This window comes from Microcaecilia unicolor, chromosome 2 (genome assembly GCF_901765095.1).
Source record: "Microcaecilia unicolor chromosome 2, aMicUni1.1, whole genome shotgun sequence".
In the NCBI taxonomy this organism is placed as follows: domain Eukaryota; kingdom Metazoa; phylum Chordata; class Amphibia; order Gymnophiona; family Siphonopidae; genus Microcaecilia; species Microcaecilia unicolor.
Window position 1 is genome coordinate 76,732,385 of NC_044032.1, and position 21,409 is coordinate 76,753,793.

At 45.9% G+C, this 21,409-nt stretch overlaps 1 protein-coding gene across 5 annotated transcripts in view; it reads right to left on the reverse strand.

The window, feature by feature from the left end:
• Window positions 1-21,409, reverse strand: part of LIFR (LIF receptor subunit alpha) — a 267,586-nt gene that overhangs the window by 45,651 nt on the left and 200,526 nt on the right. For all 5 annotated transcript variants that reach the window (XM_030193051.1, XM_030193054.1, XM_030193052.1 and 2 more), the window contains exon 14: window positions 17,335-17,560. In XM_030193051.1, the coding sequence (XP_030048911.1) occupies window positions 17,335-17,560 (226 nt within the window). The remainder of the gene's footprint in view (window positions 1-17,334; window positions 17,561-21,409) is intronic.

Here is a 21,409-nt window from a genome sequence, read left to right on the forward strand (position 1 = left end):
GGCGGGATGGTTCAAAGAGAAAGCCCTGGTGCAGACTGCAGGCAGGCTATGAGTGCCGCTGCTCAGACGAAGACTGGAGATGATTTTAAGGCACCGGGGGAGGGAATTGCGAGAGCTTTGTGGGGCTGGGAAGGAAAGGGAGAGATACAGCAGGTGGGAGAAAAGAGGGACTGATGGGGTGCGCATATGTAACACACGTATCTTGAATTGTTACGCCAATGCTGGTTGGGGATTAGTAATTGAGATCACCGAGTCTGGAGTAGGGACCTCTAGAAAGACCAGATGTGAGAAGTGGGCCAAGGATAAGAGTGAAGGGAGGAAAGGAAGTAAAAACTGGATCAGATTGATGGGAAGAATTAAGGGAGGGAGTGGGTGAAAAGGGAGAATGGGTGAAGGGATGGAATGGTTAAAAAAGAGGTAAGCATAGAAAAGGAGGGCCGATTAAGGGTAGAGTGTTTGTGGATGAGAAGGGAGAACCACAGAAGGGTAAAAAAAAAAAAAAAAAAAAAAGGAGGTAAGCATAGAGATACAGAAGTGAGCCAACAAGGAAATGTAGAGGGGCAAAAAGGGGGTCAGAGTGGAGAGAAGGTCAGCTGAGAGGGAAAGGCTTAGAAAGTCACAGGAAGAGGAAGAGGGAGAGGTAGGGAGATGGTGTGAAGAATCTGGAGGGGCTGGAAAGTACCGAGATGTGGTGTAAAGAGACAGGTCTGTGAATGGGGTGAGAGGGTATGGAAATAGGACTGGGGAGGAAAAAGAAGGAAGTTGAATAAGGTATTTAAAAAATGCCATGGAGAGGTTGAATGACAGGAAAGGATTTGGGACTGGTTGGGGAATGAGGCGTGTAAGATGGCAGATGAGGGATGAGGAGATGGTGAGTTGGCATTAGGGAGTGGGTGAAAGAGAGAAAATAAGGAACCTAGAGAAATGAAAAGCCAGAGGGGAACAGTGAGAGGGCTGGAGAAGGATGAGTGGAAATGGAAAGCTGGTAGGTAGATGAAGAGGGCAGTAGAAGACTGGAAAGTAAGAGAAGCATAGAATGAGGGGTAAAAAAATCCAGCTTACTTGAAGAGGCAGAGAAGACAGAAATAGAGAAAAAAAAACATAAGGGAAGATCAGTGGAAGGCAGACGTAGAGAGATGAGAAATGGAGAGAAAACGCCGGAAAAGAACTCAGAAGTTCAACACAAAGAAAATTAAAATGCCCAAACAAAATAGAAAATCAAGAATTTCAATTTTTAGGGATTGGATTATATCACACTGGAGAAATGTGGAGCTCCTCTGCTCAGGTACAAATTTTGGGGTCTTTTACTAAAAGGGCATTAAGCCCTAAGAAATGCTTAGGATGTGGAAAAACGCTTGCCAAACACCATGCTAAAGCTTTTAGCAGTAACTTTGCATTTTCCATTGCACATTAATGAATTTTTAAACACATATTTTGGAAGGGGCATGCTATGAGTGAGGAATGAGCATGCTCACATTAACCAGCTAACACATTCAATTAACAAATGCTAACTGGTTAACACAGAATTAACACAGTAGCACTCAGCAGCTCCTAAATAGCAGATGTTAAGTGCTCCCATGTTAATTGTTTTGAGGGTGTCATGCAATAATGGAAAAATTAGCGTGGGACCTGCAAAAAGAAAAAGCCTTATTTTATGGCAGCGTTAAAAATGTGTTTAGCATGCGAAAAAGTCCCATGTTAAAATCTGGTGAACCTATTTTCTAATGCATTTTAGTAAAAAGGCCCCTTAGTAAGACTTCTGGGCACAGGGACAGCCCTACTGTACATGAATGTAACCTGCCTTGTACTAGTGAAAAAGGTGTGAACTTAGCATTTTTTCAGTGTAGAGGAAGAAATATAGTTCTCTCTTTTTCCAATATTGCTTCTTTGGTTTTCTATTTCAGTTTTTCTCTGCATATTTGTTTCTGAATTGTGGTGTCCATCATTCATTCCAACCCAACGGAAATTGGAAAGAATTATACAAAAGGGGTCAAGTACTTGGACAAAAACCTCTCCAAATATGTAATGTAATGGGATGAAACTTGGCATGGGAGAAAAACCAGTGAAAAACACATTAAGGCCGATATTCAAAGTGATTTAAGTGAGCAGAAGCCCGCATTCTGCCCGCATAAATAGCTTCCCGGCACCTAAAAAGGGATATTCAGCGACACTTAACCAGACAATGCTGCTAAATACCCCGAGACCACCCAAACAAAAAGTGGGCAGATCAGGGGCAGCGCTGGGAAACAGCCCCAGTTTATGCGGGTGCCAGCAATATTCAGTGCCAGCACCTGCATAGCTAAGCAAGCGGTGGTCCAGCGGAGTCATTGGGGACAGGAGCGCAGCTCCCTCACTCCTGCCCCTGGTGGTGCCTTGGGAAAATGGCTGCCGCGGCAGCTCGTGGTACTTCATGTAGTACAGCGAACTGCTGCAACAGGTCAGGCAGTCAGTTTCCTAAAAGCACTGCAAGGGGCAGCAGCGAGGGAGCTGTGCTCCTGCCCCTCACGACCCCACTGGACCACCAGGGAGGGCTTACCTTCACTGTTGGTGGAAGGAGGGGTTAGAGGGTCTTGCAGGGGGAGGATCAATGCGTGGGAGGGAGGGAAGGAAGAAAAGAGAGGACATTGGGACGGGAGGGGGCTTGGGGGCTTTATTTCTTTAAAAGAACAAACAAAAAGTTATGTGGGCTGGAGCGTCCCGAAACTCAGCCAGGGCCACAAAACTCTTATGAGGCCCCGGCTGAACATCGGCCAGGCCCACATAACCTGCAGCAGCCTGCCCGCCCCAAATTATCCCCCAATATTCAGTGCTGGTGCCCAAACATGGCTTTGCACTGAACATCAAGTGATAATTTAGCCGGCAACGATCAGCATTTAAAAAACCGCTGACCGCCGCCAGCTGAATAGTTGGGTGGATTGAGTTTTAAAAATAGACCAGTTCAGAGAAGGGGATTCCAGAGAGATAAGCCCTTCTCTCCCCTAAAAAATACGGTCTAATGCTTTTCTACAGCAGTAGCAACTCCAACTTGAGCAGAATAATAACTTATATTCAGTGAAATACAGCCACTGAATTAATCCTTTCAAACTATCTCTACTCTGTTTTCTACTCTCCCTATCCCACAACAATACTCCCCTTCAACTGTCTCAATACCCCCATAAACTATCTCCTCACCCCCAAACGTACAGGTTGTACCCACTTTCTTTGTAACAGGTGAGGCTCAGCCCGTGTTCAACATATGTGAACAAGATAAAAGATTCTGGTAATGTATACTCCTGCGTAGAGATTCATAGCACTTTTCCAACAGGAGGTGCATTTATGTTCTAGCACCTGCTGTGATATTATGGTGCTTATTTTAGAGGCACTATTCATGTTTTAGATGTTCATAAATCAGCATTTAGATAATCATAATACAAATTTATAAAAGGTACATATAAAGCTAAAAAACTTAAAATTCCAAATAGTGAATCAGAACCCGTCTGACATCCAAACACCTTAACCCCCGAAAATCATTAGGGTAATCCTCCTGCCTGAAGGCTAGTAAAACTACCTCCTGGTTAACGTAAAAACGAGTCACCACCTTCAGCAGAATGGAAGGAACCATCCGAATCAACACTCCTGCTTCCGAAAAACGAAGAAATGGATCTCTGCACGACAGAGCCTGAAGCTCTGATACTCTTCTAGCAGAAGCCATCGCCACCAGAAACACCATTTCAAAGTAAGGTCCGGGGCTCAAAAGGAGGACGCTGCAAGGCTTGCAGCACCAGGTTCAAATTCCATTCCGGCAAAACCGGAGCCCGAGGAGGTCTAACATGGTTGACCGGAACCCCCAAAGGAACGTGACCTGGTCAAAAGCTGCTCGAGTAGAAGATGTAAGAGATCTGCCTGTACCGGAAATAGTTTTCAAGGGTGATGATGCAGAGGAATTGAAAGAAATCTCAGTGAACCTGGAAGATGTACTGAGCCAAATTGACAAATTAAAGAATAGTAATCACCTGGACCAGATGGCATACATCCAAAGGTACTCAAAGAACTCAAGCATGAAATTACTGATATTAATATGTAACCTGTCGTTAAAATTGTCCATAGTACCTGAAGATTGGAGGGCAGCCAATATGACACTGATTTTTTTTAAAGGATTCTAGGGGTGATCCAGGAAATTAGACCAGTAAGCCTGACGTCGGTGCCGGGCAAAATAGTGGAAACTATTACCTATATAGTAATTTATACCTCAGCTTCTCTGGATGGCTGACTGGCTGGATTCGTAACATGCTGACGTTAGCTCGCCACCAGCGTTCCCTTTTCTCTCAGTGTCCCGCCCTCGCATAAAAACGAAATGACGTCAGAGGAGGGTGGGACATGGCGGGAAGGCAAGGGAACGCTGGAGGCAATGCAAGCCCAGCCTGCCTGCTGCCGCTCCAATCTGAGGTAAGATGGATGGCTTACAGGGAGGGCGGCAGGAAGGACAGAGTCACTGGCCATGGACGGGAGGGGAGAATCACTGCACATGGATGGGATGAGAGGGCAGGGCAGAAACGGATCGCTGGATATCGATGGGATGGGAGGCGAGGGGAGAATCGCGGGACAAGGATGGGAGGTGAGGGGAGGGCAGAGGAGAATTGCTGGACATGGAATGGAGGCCAAAATTGTGGGATACGGAGAGGGGCCAAAATCATGGGACACGGAGGGGAGGGCAAGGCACAGGAGAAATCGCTGGACACAGATGAGATGGGAGGGGAGGGAAGAATTGCTGTACATGGAGGGGAGGGCAGGGGAGAGAGGAGAAGCAGAGGGGCACTCCAACGTACTGTACATCAATCGCTGGACATGGATAGGATGGGAGGGCAGGGGCAGGGCACAGGAGAATCGCTGGACATGGATGGGATGGGAGGGCAGGGCAGAAGCAAATCGCTGGATTTCAATGGGATGGGAGGGCAAGGCAGAAGCGAATCGCTGGATATCGATGGGATGGGAGGGCAAGGTAGAAGCGAATTGCTGGATATCGATGGGATGGGAGGGCAGGGCAGAAGCAAATCGCTGGATATCGATGGGATGGGAGGGCAGGGCAGAAGCAAATCGCTGGATATCGATGGGATGGGATGGGAGGGCAGGGCAGAAGCGAATCGTTGGATATCGATGGGATGGGAGGGCAGGGCAGAAGCGAATCGCTGGATATCGATGGGATGGGAGGGCAGGGCAGAAGCGAATTGCTGGATATCGATGGGATGGGAGGGCAGGGCAGAAGCAAATCGCTGGAAATCGATGGGATGGGAGGGCAGGGCAGAAGCGAATCGCTGGATATCGATAGGATGGGAGGCGAGGGGAGAATTGTAGGACACGGATGGGAGGGGAGGGCAGGGCAGAGGCAAATTGCTGGATATGGATGGGATGGGAGGCAAGGAGAGAATCGCTGGAAACGGAGGTGAGGGCAGGGCAGGGCAGAGGAGAATCGCTGGACATAGATGGCATGGGAGGGGATGGAAGAATCGCCAGACATAGATGGCATGGCAGGGGAGGGAAGAATCACTGGGCATGGAGGGGAGGGCAGGGGAGAGAGGAAAAGCAGAGGGACACTCCAACGTACTGTACATCACAACCGATGGGAGGGCAGGGCAAGGCAGAGGCAAATCGTTGGATATGGATGGGATGGGAGGCGAGAATCGTGGGACATGGATGGGAGGGCAGGGAAGAGGAGAATCGGTGGATATGGATGGGATGGGAGGGCGGGGGGAGAATCGCGGTTCACTTAAAAATAATCGCCATTACATGATAGCCTTGCTAGCGCCCGTTTCACTTTTTAGCAAAACAGGCTTTATTTTTGCTTGTAAAGAATAAAATCATAGAACACGTAGACAAACAAGGAGGAGTGGCCTAGTGGTTAGGGTGGTGGACTTTGGTCCTGGGAAACTGAGGAACTGAGTTCGATTCCCACTTCAGGCACAGGCAGCTCCTTGTGACTCTGGGCAAGTCACTTAACCCTCCATTGCCCCAGGTACAAATAAGTACCTGTATACAAAATGTAAGCCGCATTGAGCCTGCCATGAGTGGGAAAGCGCGGGGTACAAATGTAACAGAAAGGTTTTTAAAAAATGTTTTAACAATTTTAAGACATTTCTACCTTTGGGCCTCTTTTACTGAACTATGCTAGCGATTCCCCAGCATGACAAATGCACCTTAGCTCATTCATTCTGAATAGGCTGCGTCGCATTTGTCGTGTGGGAATCGCTAACACAGTTCAGTAAAAGAGGCCCTTTATTTGTACCTTTTACTAATTTGCTTATGTGATTTTTTTGATGGGTATGTGCTGAATGAGGTTCAGTCTTGTATTTTAGTAGCCTGTTATGCTGCTCAACTCTGCCAGGGTCATGTGACCCACCCTAGTCAAGGGACCTTTTATTAAACTATGGTAAGCACTAACGTGTGTTTACTGCAGATTAAAACATGCCTACCGCAGGGTACAACATTGTGAGCTCTTTGAGCAGGGACTGTCTTTTCATGTATGGTGTACAGCGCTGCGTATGCCTTGTAGCGCTATAGAAGTGATAAGTAGTAGTAGTACAAGGCATCCTGCAGTAGTTTCGGCACGCATGCATGCTTCTTGCACACTAAAAAATAATTTTTATTTTGCAGTGCTGGGGGCATTTGGGAGTGGAGAGTGGGCGTTTTCAGAGCTAAAGGGTTAGCGCATGGGCATTGCTGCATGCTAACCCATTAGTATGTGATTAGCGCATAAGCCCTTACTGCCTAGAAAATAGATGTAGTTAAGGGCTCACATGCTCATGGCCATGAGTTAATGGAAAAATTAGCTCACAGTCATTATTGCAAATATTCAAAAATTGGCCATTTTACCCCCACATTAAAAGGTGTCCTCAGCGTGCGGGAAAGGCACGCACTAGTAATAGCACAGGTCACCTTTTAGCACAGCTTAGTAAAAAGGCCCCTTAATAAGGAGCTTCCACATACGTGGGAGCCAACTTTTCAAAAAGATAGGGGTTGAGTGCTGGACCCAATGGAAATTCTCTCTCCCTGAACAAAGTCAAGGAGTTTGTTCCATATTGGGGGTGCTCAAGCACCCACAGTACCCACGAAGCTGGCTCCTATGTCCACATATACATAAGTAAGAAGTTGTCCATTGGCACCACTGGTGTTTGGAGGTCCTGGTAAGTAGCTTTTTTATTCCAGCCTTTGAGTTTCAGTTTTATTCTCGGTACCATATGTGTGACTCTAATCTAATTTTGCATCACCCACAGTAATGGTGAAGTGACTAACACACTATAAGGGTATGTAATGAGCTCTGTTATGGTTCCCACACCTTTTATTTTTATCTTTGTAGTATGTCACTTTGCATGTTTTAGTCTAATTTATGATTTATTATTTAAGATTATTATGCTGTTTTTTATTAGGTTTTTGATTATTATGATTCTTTATTATTATTCTTACCCCCTTGGTTTACTAAGCCATGCTAGCGGCTGCCACGCGGCAATGCCATCACAGCCCATTCAAAGTGAATGAACTGTGCCAGCATTAGCTCACAGCAGCCGCTAACGCGGCTTAGTAAACAGGGGAGTTACTATTTTAAATATATTATTTTAATGTTTTTGTTATTATTACCAACATTTTGTTTTTACAGTTAGATTTTGTCCCTGATGCAGCCCATGCAGGGTGAAATTTTAACTGAATTTCTCATAATAAAATTTCATTCTTCTAGTCACTATGAGGCCCTTTTACTCCGTAGGCTCCTATGCATGCCCAATGCTCATCAATTTTGAGTTACCGCTTGGCTACTGTGTGGCCCTTGTGGTAAGTTCATTTTTGACATGCGTTCGATACGCATGCCAGAAAATATTTTTATTTTCTGGCATGCGGGAGGTAATCAGGCAGTAACCGGCACTTTACGCTCGTAGACCATTACCGCCCGGTTACCGCGTGAGACCTTACCACTAGGTCAATGGCTGGTGGTAAGGTATCAGACCCAAAATGGACGCGTGGCAATTTTCATTTTGACGCACGTCCATTTTCGGCAAAAATTTTACAAAGGCCGTTTTTTTTGAAGGTGCGCTGAAAAATGATTCTTCGTAAGCTCAAAACACGCGTCTACACTACTGCAGGCCATTTTTCAGTGCACCTTTGTAAAAGGGCCCCTGTGTTTCCTTCCACCATTTCTCTTCCTTCCTAGCATATGTGTACTACAGCTGTTTGAACTGCTTCTTGCACAGAAATGTACTGGTCATTTTTTGGAGAGGGTTCATTCCTCTTTTGCCCTCCACCACCCCACCACATGTAGAAACTTCACTTCTACAGCAAAGAAACTTCTTCCAGATCACCTCCTCCTTTGCTATATCTAGAGCCATCTTCCAGTACTCCTTCCCAAGGTTGCCAGGTTGAAAAAATGTTCCCCGCCCAAAACCCACACAAAGTTAAACCCCGCCACCGACGTACCCTCGACATCATCAACCCCGCCTCAGACGTAGCCGCCGCTGTCACTAACCCCGCCCCCGACTTAGCCACCGCCGTCACTAACCCCGCCCCCGATGACGTTAACACAGCCTCTGTGGGGCTTCCTATTGGACCAAATTGGACCAATGGAAGCCCCAGAAAACCGCCCAAATCCGCAATGCGGCTTTTTAAAAGTCGCCCAATTTCCTGCAGCCGGCAAAAATTGCCCGCAACGGGTCGCGGAAAGCTGCCCAATTGGGCGGGAAACCCGCAGACCTGGCAACCCTGCTCCTCCCCCACTGTCTTCCCACTGGCTAGATCCTATGTACAATCTGCTTTACTAGTTGCAACAGAAGCAGGCAGGATTGGCTCACTCTCACGATGAAGGCGGGGGTGGTTAGACAATTGATTTCTGAAAAAAATCCACCCAGCTGGTAATCCTAACTTCCTGAATCTTGAGCTTAGTACCCCCCCCCCCCCATAAAAAAAAAACACCACATGTGGAGTACATAACACACATGTGCTAAATATGCCAATGGCTTAATCTAGTACTGGTCCAAAAACACCGAAGTAGGGACATCAAAGAGCCTTCCAAAACAAATCCAAGAGGAGACTCCAAAGGTGAACAAAGGTGAACACAGAGGTCAGCCTTTATTTGAGCATCAAGTTAAACCAGGTGCACTGAAAAATGAATCTGCGCACGCCTACACTAGCGCAGCCCATTTTTCTGTGCAACTTAGTAAAGGGATCCCTAAGAGAGTAATGAAATTCATACTTGAAAAAAAAAAAAACGTTATTTCTCTTGGATTTGTTTTGGAAAGCTGTTTGACATCCCAACTTCGGTGCTTTTGGATTTGTGCTTGTGTGTAGAGTTGTCTCTCCCTTTTGCTTGATTTTAATCTAGTCCTGCTCATGGAATGTAGAGGTAGCTGTGGAGAGCTAGATTTAGAGAGGGGGCAGCTGCACAGCAAGTAATTTTGGGGGGTTAAGGCAGTTTTGTGGGGGTGCAGTGTCAGTTGCGAGCATGGGCGTAGACTGGGGGGGCGAGGGGGGGCAATGCCCCCCCAAACGCAGGGCCGGCAACAGGCAGCTCTCCCTTCACCCCACCCTCTCCCCGTTCCTTCTCCTCCCCCCCGGCCCCCCCGTGAGCCGGCTCTCCTCCCTCCCTCCGTATCCGTCCCTCACCGACCTGATCTTCGAATCCTTTGCCTGCCCGCTAGGCGCTAGCGCTCTCTCCCCTGCTGGTTCGCGCTTTAAAAATGGCCGCCGAGACTTTCAGAGGCGGCCTCGCGAGAAGTCTCAGCGGCCATTTTGAAGCGTGAACCGGCAGTGGAGAGTCAGCGCTAGCGGGCCGGGCAGGTGAAAATTCGAAGTTCGTTGGTGAGGGACGGATCCGGAGGGAGGGAGGAGAACTGGCTCGCGGGGGGGGGGAGGGGGGGGAAGGAACGGGGAGAGGGCGGAATGAAGGGAGGGGAGAGGAGGGTCACTGCTGGACTGAGTGGATGGAGGGCAGGGGAAAGGAGGGCCACTGGGCATGGGGGCAGGGGAGAGGAGGGTCACTGCTGGACTGAGTGGATGGAGGGCAGGGGAAAGGAGGGCCACTGGGCATGGGGGCAGGGGAGAGGAGGGTCACTGCTGGACTGAGTGGATGGAGGGCAGGGGAAAAGAGGGCCACTGGGTATGGGGGCAGGGGAGAGGAGGGTCACTACTAGACTGAGTGGATGGAGGGCAGGGGAAAAGAGGGCCACTGGGTATGGGGGCAGGGGAGAGGAGGGTCACTGCTGGACTGGGTGGATGGAGGGCAGGGGAAAGGAGGGCCACTGGGCATGGGGGCAGGGGAGAGGAGGGTCACAACTGGACTGAGTGGATGGAGGGCAGGGGAAAGGAGGGCCACTGGGTATGGGGGCAGGGGAGAGGAGGGTCACTGCTGGACTGAGTGGATGGAGGGCAGGGGAAAGGAGGGCCACTGGGTATGGGGGCAGGGGAGAGGAGGGTCACTGCTGGACTGGGTGGATGGAGGGCAGGGGAAAGGAGGGCCACTGGGCATGGGGGCAGGGGAGAGGAGGGTCACTACTGGACTAAGTGGATGGAGGGCAGGGGAAAGGAGGGCCACTGGGTATGGGGGCAGGGGAGAGGAGGGTCACTACTAGACTGAGTGGATGGAGGGCAGGGGAAAAGAGGGCCACTGGGTATGGGGGCAGGGGAGAGGAGGGTCACTGCTGGACTGGGTGGATGGAGGGCAGGGGAAAGGAGGGCCACTGGGCATGGGGGCAGGGGAGAGGAGGGTCACTGCTGGACTGAGTGGATGAAGGGCAGGGGAAAAGAGGGCAACTGGGTATGGGGGCAGGGGAGAGGAGGGTCACTGCTGGACTGGGTGGATGGAGGGCAGGGGAAAGGAGGGCCACTGGGCATGGGGGCAGGGGACAGGAGGGTCACTACTGGACTAAGTGGATGGAGGGCAGGGGAAAGGAGGGCCACTGGGTATGGGGGGCAGGGGAGAGGAGGGTCACTGCTGGACTGAGTGGATGGAGGGCAGGGGAAAGGAGGGCCACTGGGCATGGGGGCAGGGGAGAGGAGGGTCACTGCTGGACTGAGTGGATGGAGGGCAGGGGAAAAGAGGGCCACTGGGTATGGGGGCAGGGGAGAGGAGGGTCACTACTAGACTGAGTGGATGGAGGGCAGGGGAAAGGAGGGCCACTGGGTATGGGGACAGGGAAGAGGAGGGTCACTGTTGGACTGGGTGGATGGAGGGCAGGGGAGAGAAAAGAAATGCTGGACATGGATGGAGGGGAGGAAAGAGTGAGGAAGGAGATGAGATGAGGGAAAAGGAAGAGAGGAGAAAAACTGCACATGGATGAAGAAATAGGCAGAAGCTGAGGACCAGAAATGAAGAAGAAAGGAAGAAAGAAATAAATGGAAAGGAAGCCCTGGAAACGGAGTTAAGAGGACAGATAGCAGCAGAATCAGATACTGCACCAGCATGATCAGAAAAACAGTCACCAGACAACAAAGGTAGAAAAAAATCATTTTATTTTCATTATAGTGTTTACAATATGTTCACTTTGAGAATCAGGTGCTCAACATTAAAAGTTTATATTTACTTATTTATACCCCCCCCCAGGCTCTCTCCCCGGCTATAGCCAGCTCTGCAATTTGGGGGGGGGGGGGCGCAGAGGGGGACTGGGGGGGAGAGCCTGTTGTTAAACATTTGCCAGCACACCACTGCCTGTCGCCAAACCCGCTGCCTCTCTGATTCAGTGGCTATCCATTGGCAAACGAACACTGGTTATTCCCAAAAAAGCCAGCTCTTGCTCCCTTCCTTCCTCCATATTAGCATAATTTGCATATACATATATGCAAATGAATATGCTAATATGCCCCGCCCCTTCCTTTGCCCCCCCAAATGAAACAGTCAAACTACGCCTATGGTTGCGAGTAAGAATTTTTGAAAGTGGGGTAATGTTCAGGATGGTAGGGCAGTTATGGGAGTTTAATTTGGGGGGTAGTTGACAGGATAGTGAGGCAATTGGGGAATAGGTTTTGGTGCGGGGTAGTTTGCAAGGGCTAGTTTCAGGGTGAGGACAGTTTGGTGGTGGTGTGGCAATAGCAGGGGATATATTTTGGGTGTAAGGGCAATATGCAGAGTGGTGTGGAAGTTGCAGGGGGTAGTTTTTGGGGATAGGGTAGCTTGTAGGGTTTGGAAAAAATAGGGAATTCTACCATTTAAACTATCTTGCCCTCTTCTCTAACTCTAAGTTTCTGTGCTACAGAAGCTGGTCCTTTTCCCATGGGAATGCACTGGGCTATATTTTTTATGGTTTATTTCTTTGGAACCCCTTTCTAATTTGATCTATTTTCAAACCAATTTTACTGTTTTTTCCCCACATGCTAAGTTTCAATCTGTTGAGTTAAATTTTCAGAGAGTTTTGCCCCCAGAGAGAATGATATGTTCAACTACTTTTGAATATGTAATCTTAGGCTTCCATAGCTGGCATCATGATTGTTGCAGCTGTCCAGGTTTTGCCACATTCGAGTAAGTGGAGCTGGCATTTCAGCATAGCTTTCTTCAGGGTATGCTGAGAAATCCAGAGATAGCAAGACACCAAAGTAACCTCAATGGAGGAGACAAAAGGACTTATCTTCAACAAAGCATGGCAGGATGAGTAGCCTAATGGTTAGTGCTGTGGTTTGAGATCCAGAGGAACTGGGGTTGATCCCACAGCACCTTCTTTTGACTCTGGGCAAGTTACTTAACCCTTTATTGCCCCAGGCACAAAAAATAACTCCCTTTATATAATAATATATAAACCACTTAGACTGTAACTCATCCTCAACCACAAAAACGACTGGCACAAAGGCCAAATGTCATCCCCACTCCAGAGGATGTGGTAACAGAAGTTAGCATACCAGGGTTTAAAAAAAGGTTTGGGCAAATTCCTGGAAGAGAAGTCCACTGTCTGTTATTGAGATGCCCCAGGAATGGTAGCATGGAATGTTGCTACTAATGGGTTTCTACCAGGTACTTGTGACTTGGATTGGCCACTTTTGGTAACAGGATTCTGGGCTAGATGGACCACTGGTCTAACCCAGTATGACTATTCTTATGCTCTTACTACCTTCCCACTTCACTTTCCCATGAAAATCTCCTGCCTTCCTGAGTTTAAATTATACCTCAAATCCCAACCAATCAGATTTGAGAACCCACTATATTAAAGACAAACTGCAGATCTCACAGCACACCCTGATAAGCCACAGCACAATGGCTGAAATATCAATTCTATTCATTTACACGTGGCAAGACCCAAACAGCTGCAACAATCATAACGCTTTTGTATAATTCTTTCCAACATCTGTGGGGTTGAAAAGAATAAAAAGGAACTCAATTCATGAACATTGCCCAGGGCCCCATAAGCAGCTGAAGTGGCCCTGGATATAAATTAAAATTATAGCCTTGGGCTGTGACAGTGTATACTACACTCAACACAGTGGACAGTATGAGCCAGGAGCAGGTCCAAGAACACTAGCTGTAACAAACAACCTCTTTATAAGTTTTGGTTCAAACAGGACATAAAAATTCATATTTTATTCCAGTGTCTAGCACTACTCACTTGCTAGTGCATAATCTTGTATCATAATTTGACAAGACATCTCATTTCATCCTGCAGGTGTCGCTCATTAGTTCTTATAAATGTTAGATCTGTAGTTGAGTCTGTTTTGGTAAGCAGCATAATTTGGGAGCTTAAATTGGATATTTTAAGTTTGATAGAAATCTAGAGGTGGAGAATGACACTATTTCCCATGTACAAGCCTATTCTCTGGAGGGCCCTTTTACAAAGGCACATAGGCACCTACGCATGTCCAATGCACATCAAATTGGCACTACTGCCCAGCTACCGCATGCCCCGGCAGGTAATTTCATTTTTGGCGCGTACCCAAAACACACAGTAGAAAATATTTTCTATTTTCTACCATGGGACACTTACCTGGCAGTAATCAGAGTTGGCATGTGCTGGATGCTTACCGCCCAGTTAGCGCATGAGACCTTACTGCTAAGTCAATGGATGGTGTTAAGGTCTCAGGCCAAAAATGGATGCGCGCTGGTTTTCATTTTGCCGCACGTCCATTTTCCAGCATATTAAAAAAAATCCCTTTTTCCCAGGCGCAAGTCCAAAACACACGCCTACACCAGCACAGACCACTTTTGGTCGCACCTTAGTAAAAGGGCCCCTGGGTTTCCAATATCATCAAAATGGATAGCATGGGGCAGAGAGGAGAGTTAGGGGTGGGGGGTGGAGGTTGCTGTCACTTTCCATCATTCTCTTTCACTGTTTGGGTTTAGAGTAGAGAGTTGCACAGGGACAGAAATCTTACCCATCCCCGCCCGTCCCTGCTAGAATCTCACCCATCCCCACTGGAATCTTACCCATCACCACAAAAATTTAACCCATCCCCACCCGTCCCCGCAAGAATTTAACCCATCCCCACCCATCCCCGCAAGAATTTAATGGCACATACAAGAAAATTCTGGTTAGCTCCCACAGTCTCTCTCTGGATTTGAGCCACATCACTGTAGGCAAGGAAGGAATGGAAGCTGAAACTTAGAACACTCTGGTGTGCACATGTAAGATTTGTCTCTGATTTCTGGCACTGTGTGCAGAGAGGTCACCACATGCACATGCCAGTAGGTCAGGTGTCAGACCTGAGGTCTGCGCATCAGCCTGGGAACAAAGAGGATTAATTGTAACATAGTAAATGACAGCAAATAAAGACCTGAACGGTCCATCCAGTCTGCCCAATAGTCACACTCATTATCAATTCATGATTAAATCAACGAGTGTGATATTATGTACTTTCTTTCGTGTTTCTGGAACATAGACCATAGAAGTCTATCTGGCCCTATACTTATGTTCCAACTGCTGGAGTTCTCGTTGAAGCCCACTCCAGTCTATTCGTCTTCTCATTTGTGGGATACAGGCCGTAAAAATCTGACCAGCACTGTCCTTATGTTCCAGCCACTGAAGTTGCTGTTTACGCCCTTTCTAGCCCATCCTAAACCAGACTGCCATATATTAGACACAGACCATTCAAGTCTGCCCGGTATCGGCCCTAGTTAATCACAGCCAGAGTCGCCATCTAAGCATCACTTGACACATCCACACACATGCAGCCATTTAAGGTTAGGATTTTTATAACTTCCATTTTCTAATTAGAGATCCTCTGTGTTCATCCCAAGTCTTTTTAAAGACTTTCCACATTTGTGCTGTTAAAGCAAGGAGAAAGAGGAGACAGCACTCAAGGTACTCGGTAGATGAGAGGATGATGCAGTGCAGCTTACACTTCCACAGGAACCCCGCAGAACTGCTTCCGTCCTCGCGGGAACCCTGCAGAACTGCTTCCGTCCCCACGGGAACACCGCAGAACTGCTTCCGTCCCCACGGGAACGCCGCAGAACTGCTTCCGTCCCTGTGGGAATCTCGCGGGATTCCCACAAACCCCGTTCCCGTGCAACTCTCTAGTTTAGAGTTGGTAGATATGTGAATTTTTGCAAAAAAAAAAAAAAAAAGGTAGCATAGTTTCATCCAGGTCTGAGGTTGTTAAAGCAGCAGGAGTAGCAGTTAGAGCATCAATGGAAAAGGGATCAGTCCATCATGAACTGGTTAAGGACTAAGGAGTATGCCACTCAGAAGTCTGCAACTGTTAAAGGTAAACAAAAACATTGTGATAGGATAATCAGAGGTTGGGAACAGGGCTCCAAAATGTTTCCATGTAGTATCAAGATAAGAATACAGTACAAGTGGTTCAGACTGTATCAGATTACCCTCGTCCCCTCTAGAATGCAAACAAGAAGAGGGGAATCTGATACAGTCTGAACCACTTGTACTGAAAGAGGTTGAATTTTGGGTGAGTTTTACGGTGCCATTCTGTGATGTGGATCCTTTACGTACAGGGTTGTGAATAGTTGCTCCTATTTAGTTCCCCCTGCCCCCCAGCGGCTACAAATAGTCAACATTTCCTTGACACAGTTATTTGCCACTAATATCTAAGCAAGCAGTGGTCAAGTCACTCTTTAAAAATTAGGGTTAGATTGAAATGCTCTTCAGTTTTGTTGTTTATTAAATTACCACTTTTGGGGAAATTCATACAAAAAAAACTGTTCATGAGCAACTCACGGATTTTTATTTAAAGGAGAATATCCCATCCATATCAGGATTCTGCAAAGGTTGTGTGAGCAAGACAGTGATGCTGGTTGCAGTAAATGGGATCTATATGACTGCAGATGAAGTAAGGATGTCTTGTTGGTCCTCTTGGACCTACCCTCAGCCTTTGATAGTGGGCAATACTCTGCTGTTCAAACACTTGGTGGGCATTTGAGAAGGGGTTTGAGTCTAACTGGAGGGATAGATCCCAAAAAGTGCAATGAACTGCTGAGAACTCTGCCATTATGCTGTGGATTGCTTCAAGGATGTTTTGTCCCCTTTTTATATATATTTGTACCCTCCTTTCTACTGTGGAGCAGTTTCGAATCATATCTCATTGTACAAACATACAATTAGTGGCGTATGCAGATAAAAAGCAACAGCTGATCTTGGATAATGTTGAAAATTGATTAGGGGCAGTGTCAGATGTCTCACAGTTAACACATTAAAGTCCAACATGGATAAATCCAAATTCCTGTGTGTCAGCAGGCTACATACGGAGCTGATGAGATTTTCTATCATTAAAGGAATACCACTATGTATCAAAGCAGTAGGGAAAAGTATTGGAAGGATGCTAGGCTGCATAGTGAGGGGCATAATGAGCAGAAAGGAGGAGGTCACAATGCTGCTTTACACGGTGTCAGTAAGGCCTCACTTGGGGTACTGTGTTCAGTTTTGGGGGCCATATCTTGCTAAGAACATAAAGAAGCTGGAGATGGTACAGAGCAAAGTGACCAAAATGTTAAGAGATCTCCCTCAGAAGATATACGAGAAGAAACCTATGGTCCTTAATATATATATAGCTTTGAGGAGAGGACAGACAGAGAAAATATGATATAGACTTTTAAACAGTTGTAAGAAATTACTAAAAAAAAAAAGGAAATCTAGTTCTAGAGGACATGGCATAAAGCTACAAGGAGGCAGATTCAAAAAGTAACATCAGAAAACATTTTTTCATAGCAAGAGTAGTGGATGCCTGGAATGTCCTCCCAAAAGAGGTTGTGGAAGCAAAAACAGTGCTGGAATTGAAAAAGGAGTAGGATATACACAGTAGATCCCCAAAAGGCAAGAAGATATAAAGCAAGCATAGAGCATTCAGTTAAGCAATACTGGGAAAAGTAACCTCTACTGCAAGGCAGGTACAAGCCCAATCATCTTCTCATGCAGTCAGGATAGATTTTAATTCATAAAATATGATACTTACCATTTGGAAGTTCATCACTTTTTATAGTAGCTGATGGAGATAACCCAACGGAATTGTTTGCTACAACATTAATTATATATGCTTTGTCATCATTATCAAGTGTTATCTGTGTCTTATTGTAAGGTGAAGGAACGGAGATATTCTTGAACTGAGAGTTCTCATCTGATACTTTCCATGATACTACATGGGAATGCACCAGTCCATTAGCTTCATAACTGGACAAAGGCTATAAAAGAAAAAGTAGACATTTGGTTTCATATAGTACAATGAAAAACACTTTAAATAATTGATTATGGACTATTTGTTATTTAGCTTTGTTTTGAGCTGGGACTTTCTAATGCAATAAATTCACTAATGAATTTTTGACAAAATGATGGTAGATAAGCTCTAAAGAAACCCATTTGTTTTGCCTATTTGTAGTGCAATACTCAAGCTTTACCCTCACAACTTGTAAACTAAGGGGGTAATATGCAACTCATAGTGATCAGTGGTTATTAAGCCATGTCCAGGCATCGGTATTGAATATCTGGATCATAGTTGCCACCTACAAGCTAACCATGTACTGGCTGATATTCAGACCAGTGAGCAGTTAAGCTTGGCAGATAAAGTTAGGACAGCCTTTATGCCACTAACCAGTTAAGTACCAGCTCCACCCAAGCTCTGCCCTGCCACTAACTGGACAGTGCAGCAGCGGTCAAGAGCCAATATTCAGTAGCACTGCCTCGTTAAGTGTTACTGAATATCAGTGGCCACGGCACTGCATACCACTTTGTTATGCAGCGCAGGAAAGGTGGTTTATCAAAGTTTTTAATAAACCATTTAACTGGGGAGGAGACTCTCCTGCTCGGTAAATGGCTTTGAATATCAGGAACTCAGAATCTTCTGTTCTTATCTGATGGCACTCACTTTTAAAGCAGATGTTTTGGGCATTTTGAGATGTCCAACTTCCATCTGCCACAAACGTCCAAACCTCAATTTTCTAAAGGAAGAAATTGGACATCTTACACTGCAATTCGTCCAAATAGCAAGGGAGCGTGTTGTGAGTATGTTTTGGGCAAGACTAGGGAGGGCCTAAATTTAGGACATCCAACAGTGATAAGAAGGGAAGAAACATTCAAATCAGTGCTGTTTCAATCACATCCAGGGTATAAAAGGGTGCCCTGACTGAGCAGCTGACCACTGGAGGGATTAAGGCATGACCCTCATGAATCCCCCAGTGCCTACTGTCTCCCTCCCTCAACCCTGAAAGTGATACCAGAATGGGAAACTAGGCTCCCTGACAACATCAGGTATTGTAGGCATTTTGAACACAGCAGCAAGAAGGTCTGAAGGGTAGCCCAGTGGTCAGTGGACTGTAAACCTGTGGACCCAGGTTCAAATCTCACTTCAACTCTTTTTTTTTTTTTTTTTAGCTTTTAAATTGTGAGCCCTCCAGAACCAAAGTCATATACCTACTGTCCCTAAATATTAAAGACAAGTCTGTGGGCTACTAAGGTGGTGTACATTCAGGTACAGTAGGTATTTCCCTGTCTCTGGTGAATAGGAACAGACTCTGTGGGTGCTTGAGCACCCCAAATATTGAGAAAATTGTTTGTATGCTCTGGAGGACTCACCATTTAAAATAACAGAGTTGCAGTGGAATATGAACCTGAGTGCCCTGGATTCTAGTTCACTATACTGACTACTAGGCTGCCCCTCTACTCTGCAGGGAAATCTGTGTGGTCATTTTTGTACAAATGCTGCCAGGCAGACGTCCTTGCCTATGTTTTTTTGTGTGTTCATAATTTGAACATTTTATTTTGGAAAATGGCTGTTCATTTTGGACATTACTTTTGAACAGGAAACCCCAAAGCTTTTTCTGTTCGAAAATGGCTGCAAGATGGATGGGGGGCTTTGGTCATTATGAGTGGGACGTTCCAGTTCTGACTTGTATGTTTTTTCGATGTGTCTCCATTACTCCTACTGAATGCCACCCTTTCGTTAAAGTACTAGAATATTAAACAACAAAAAAAATCCAAGAACCTCAATTTTAAACGTGATCTTTTTACAGTTTTCAAAACCACATTGAATAAAACTACAACACAAAATGACAGACAGTACATCACTGAATGAACTCTTCCCATTCTATGGTGTAAGGTGTCATGTCATAACATAACATAACAGTATTTGTATACTGTTTAACCGCAAAGTTCTAAGCAGTTCACAACACTTATGAAGCCAGGACAATCTCCCAGGAATTACAATAAAACATAATACACACAGACTCAAAATTACTTAAACAAAACAAACTTCTGAAAAAAATAAGACTTAAGTTTCCTCCTAAATGATGCATAAGAATCAACGTGAGAAAAACAAAAAAAAAGTTCTGCCCAGAGCTTAGGAGCCTGGTATGCTGACAATAACTTGTGAATTTTTAACCTCTTGCATACTTTAACAGAAGGAAAACTAAAAGGAGAGTCATTACCATTTTAAGAAGCTAGAAAACAACATTAATAATTTCTAATAACTTCACAGCAAATTCTGTAGCACTGAACCATAAACTGAAAGCAGAAACTCAGCTCAAGTTATCACCTACCAAGTCAAAGTACAAGAAAAATAAAATAGAAGAGAGAAAAAGAGCAACAGGAAAAATAAAGGAATCATGCCCAGTTTCCATTTACAACAGAGGTGTTTTTCTCTTGATCGCATCTAAGTAAAAGCACCTACAGCTATTGATACTTCTGACCAACCATGCCTGAACTCATATGTCACTTTCCCTAAAATATACATATATGTCTGCCAAATAGACCAAAATCATGTTTTCAATGGGGGTTTAATGGGACTATTCCAATACCCTGCCATTGTGCATCTAGCAGCCAGTAACATTTTATTTATTACATTTCATTTCATTTATAACCCGCCTATTAACTAGGTGAGGAACAAGAAAACATACATAATAAAACAATAAAAGATGGGAAAAATTTTGGACTGAAGTATTTCATCTATGCATTCCGCTGACATTACCAGTGAATCTTCTGGAAACAAAGGAGTAGATTCTATATATGGCGCCTAAAAAAAAAAAATCGGCACTAAGTGTATTCTATACCTAGATTTAAGCGCAGATTATAGAATACACTTAGTTGATATTTCAGTGCTTAAATCTACGGGCATCCTTTTACACCAACAAAAACGTGGTGTAAATCACAGCACGTAGATTTAGATGCATTGGGCCATATTCTATAACTAGGCACATTCTATAACATGAAACGCCCATTTCCCCACCTATAGCCATGCCTCTTTTGCCTGCATGCATTACATCGTTACAGAATACGATTAACGACTTGTGCACCTAAATTCTAATCGATGCCAATCAGTGCTCATTATTGCTTAAGTGCTGTTAGCAGTGCTCGTTAGCTTGTTAAGTTACGCTCATTGTTACAGAATCTGTGCCGAATTTGGCGTGGATCTCTAGGCACACTATCAGGCTTATTTTCGAAAGAGAAGGGCACCATATTTTGACACAAATTGGGAGATGGGCGTGCTTCTCACAGGGTCGCCCAAATCGGCATAATCAAAAGCTGATTTTGGGCGTCCACAACTGCTTTCCGTCTCGGGGCCAACCAAAGTTCATGGGGGCCTGTCGGAAGTATAGCGAAGGCGGGACGGGGGCGTGCCTAACACATGGGCGTCCTCGACCAATAATGGAAAAAAGAAGGGTGTCCCTGATGAGAACTTGGGCGACTTTACTTGGTCCATTTTTTCTTACGACCAAGCCTCAAAAAGGTGCCTGAACTGACCAGATGACCACCGGAGGGAATCGGGGATGACCTTCCCTTATCCCCCCAGTGGTCACTAACCCCCTCCCACCCTTTAAAAAAAAACTCTAAAAATATTTTTTGCCAGCCTCTATGCCAGCCTCAAATGTCATACCCAGCTCCATCATAGCACTATGCAAGTCCCTGGAGCAGTTTTTAGTGGGTGAAGTGCACTTCAGACAGGCGGACCAAGGCCCATCCTCCCCTACCTGTTACACTTGTGGTGGTAAATGTGAGCTCTTCAAAACCCACCAGGAACCCACTGTACCCACATGTAGGTG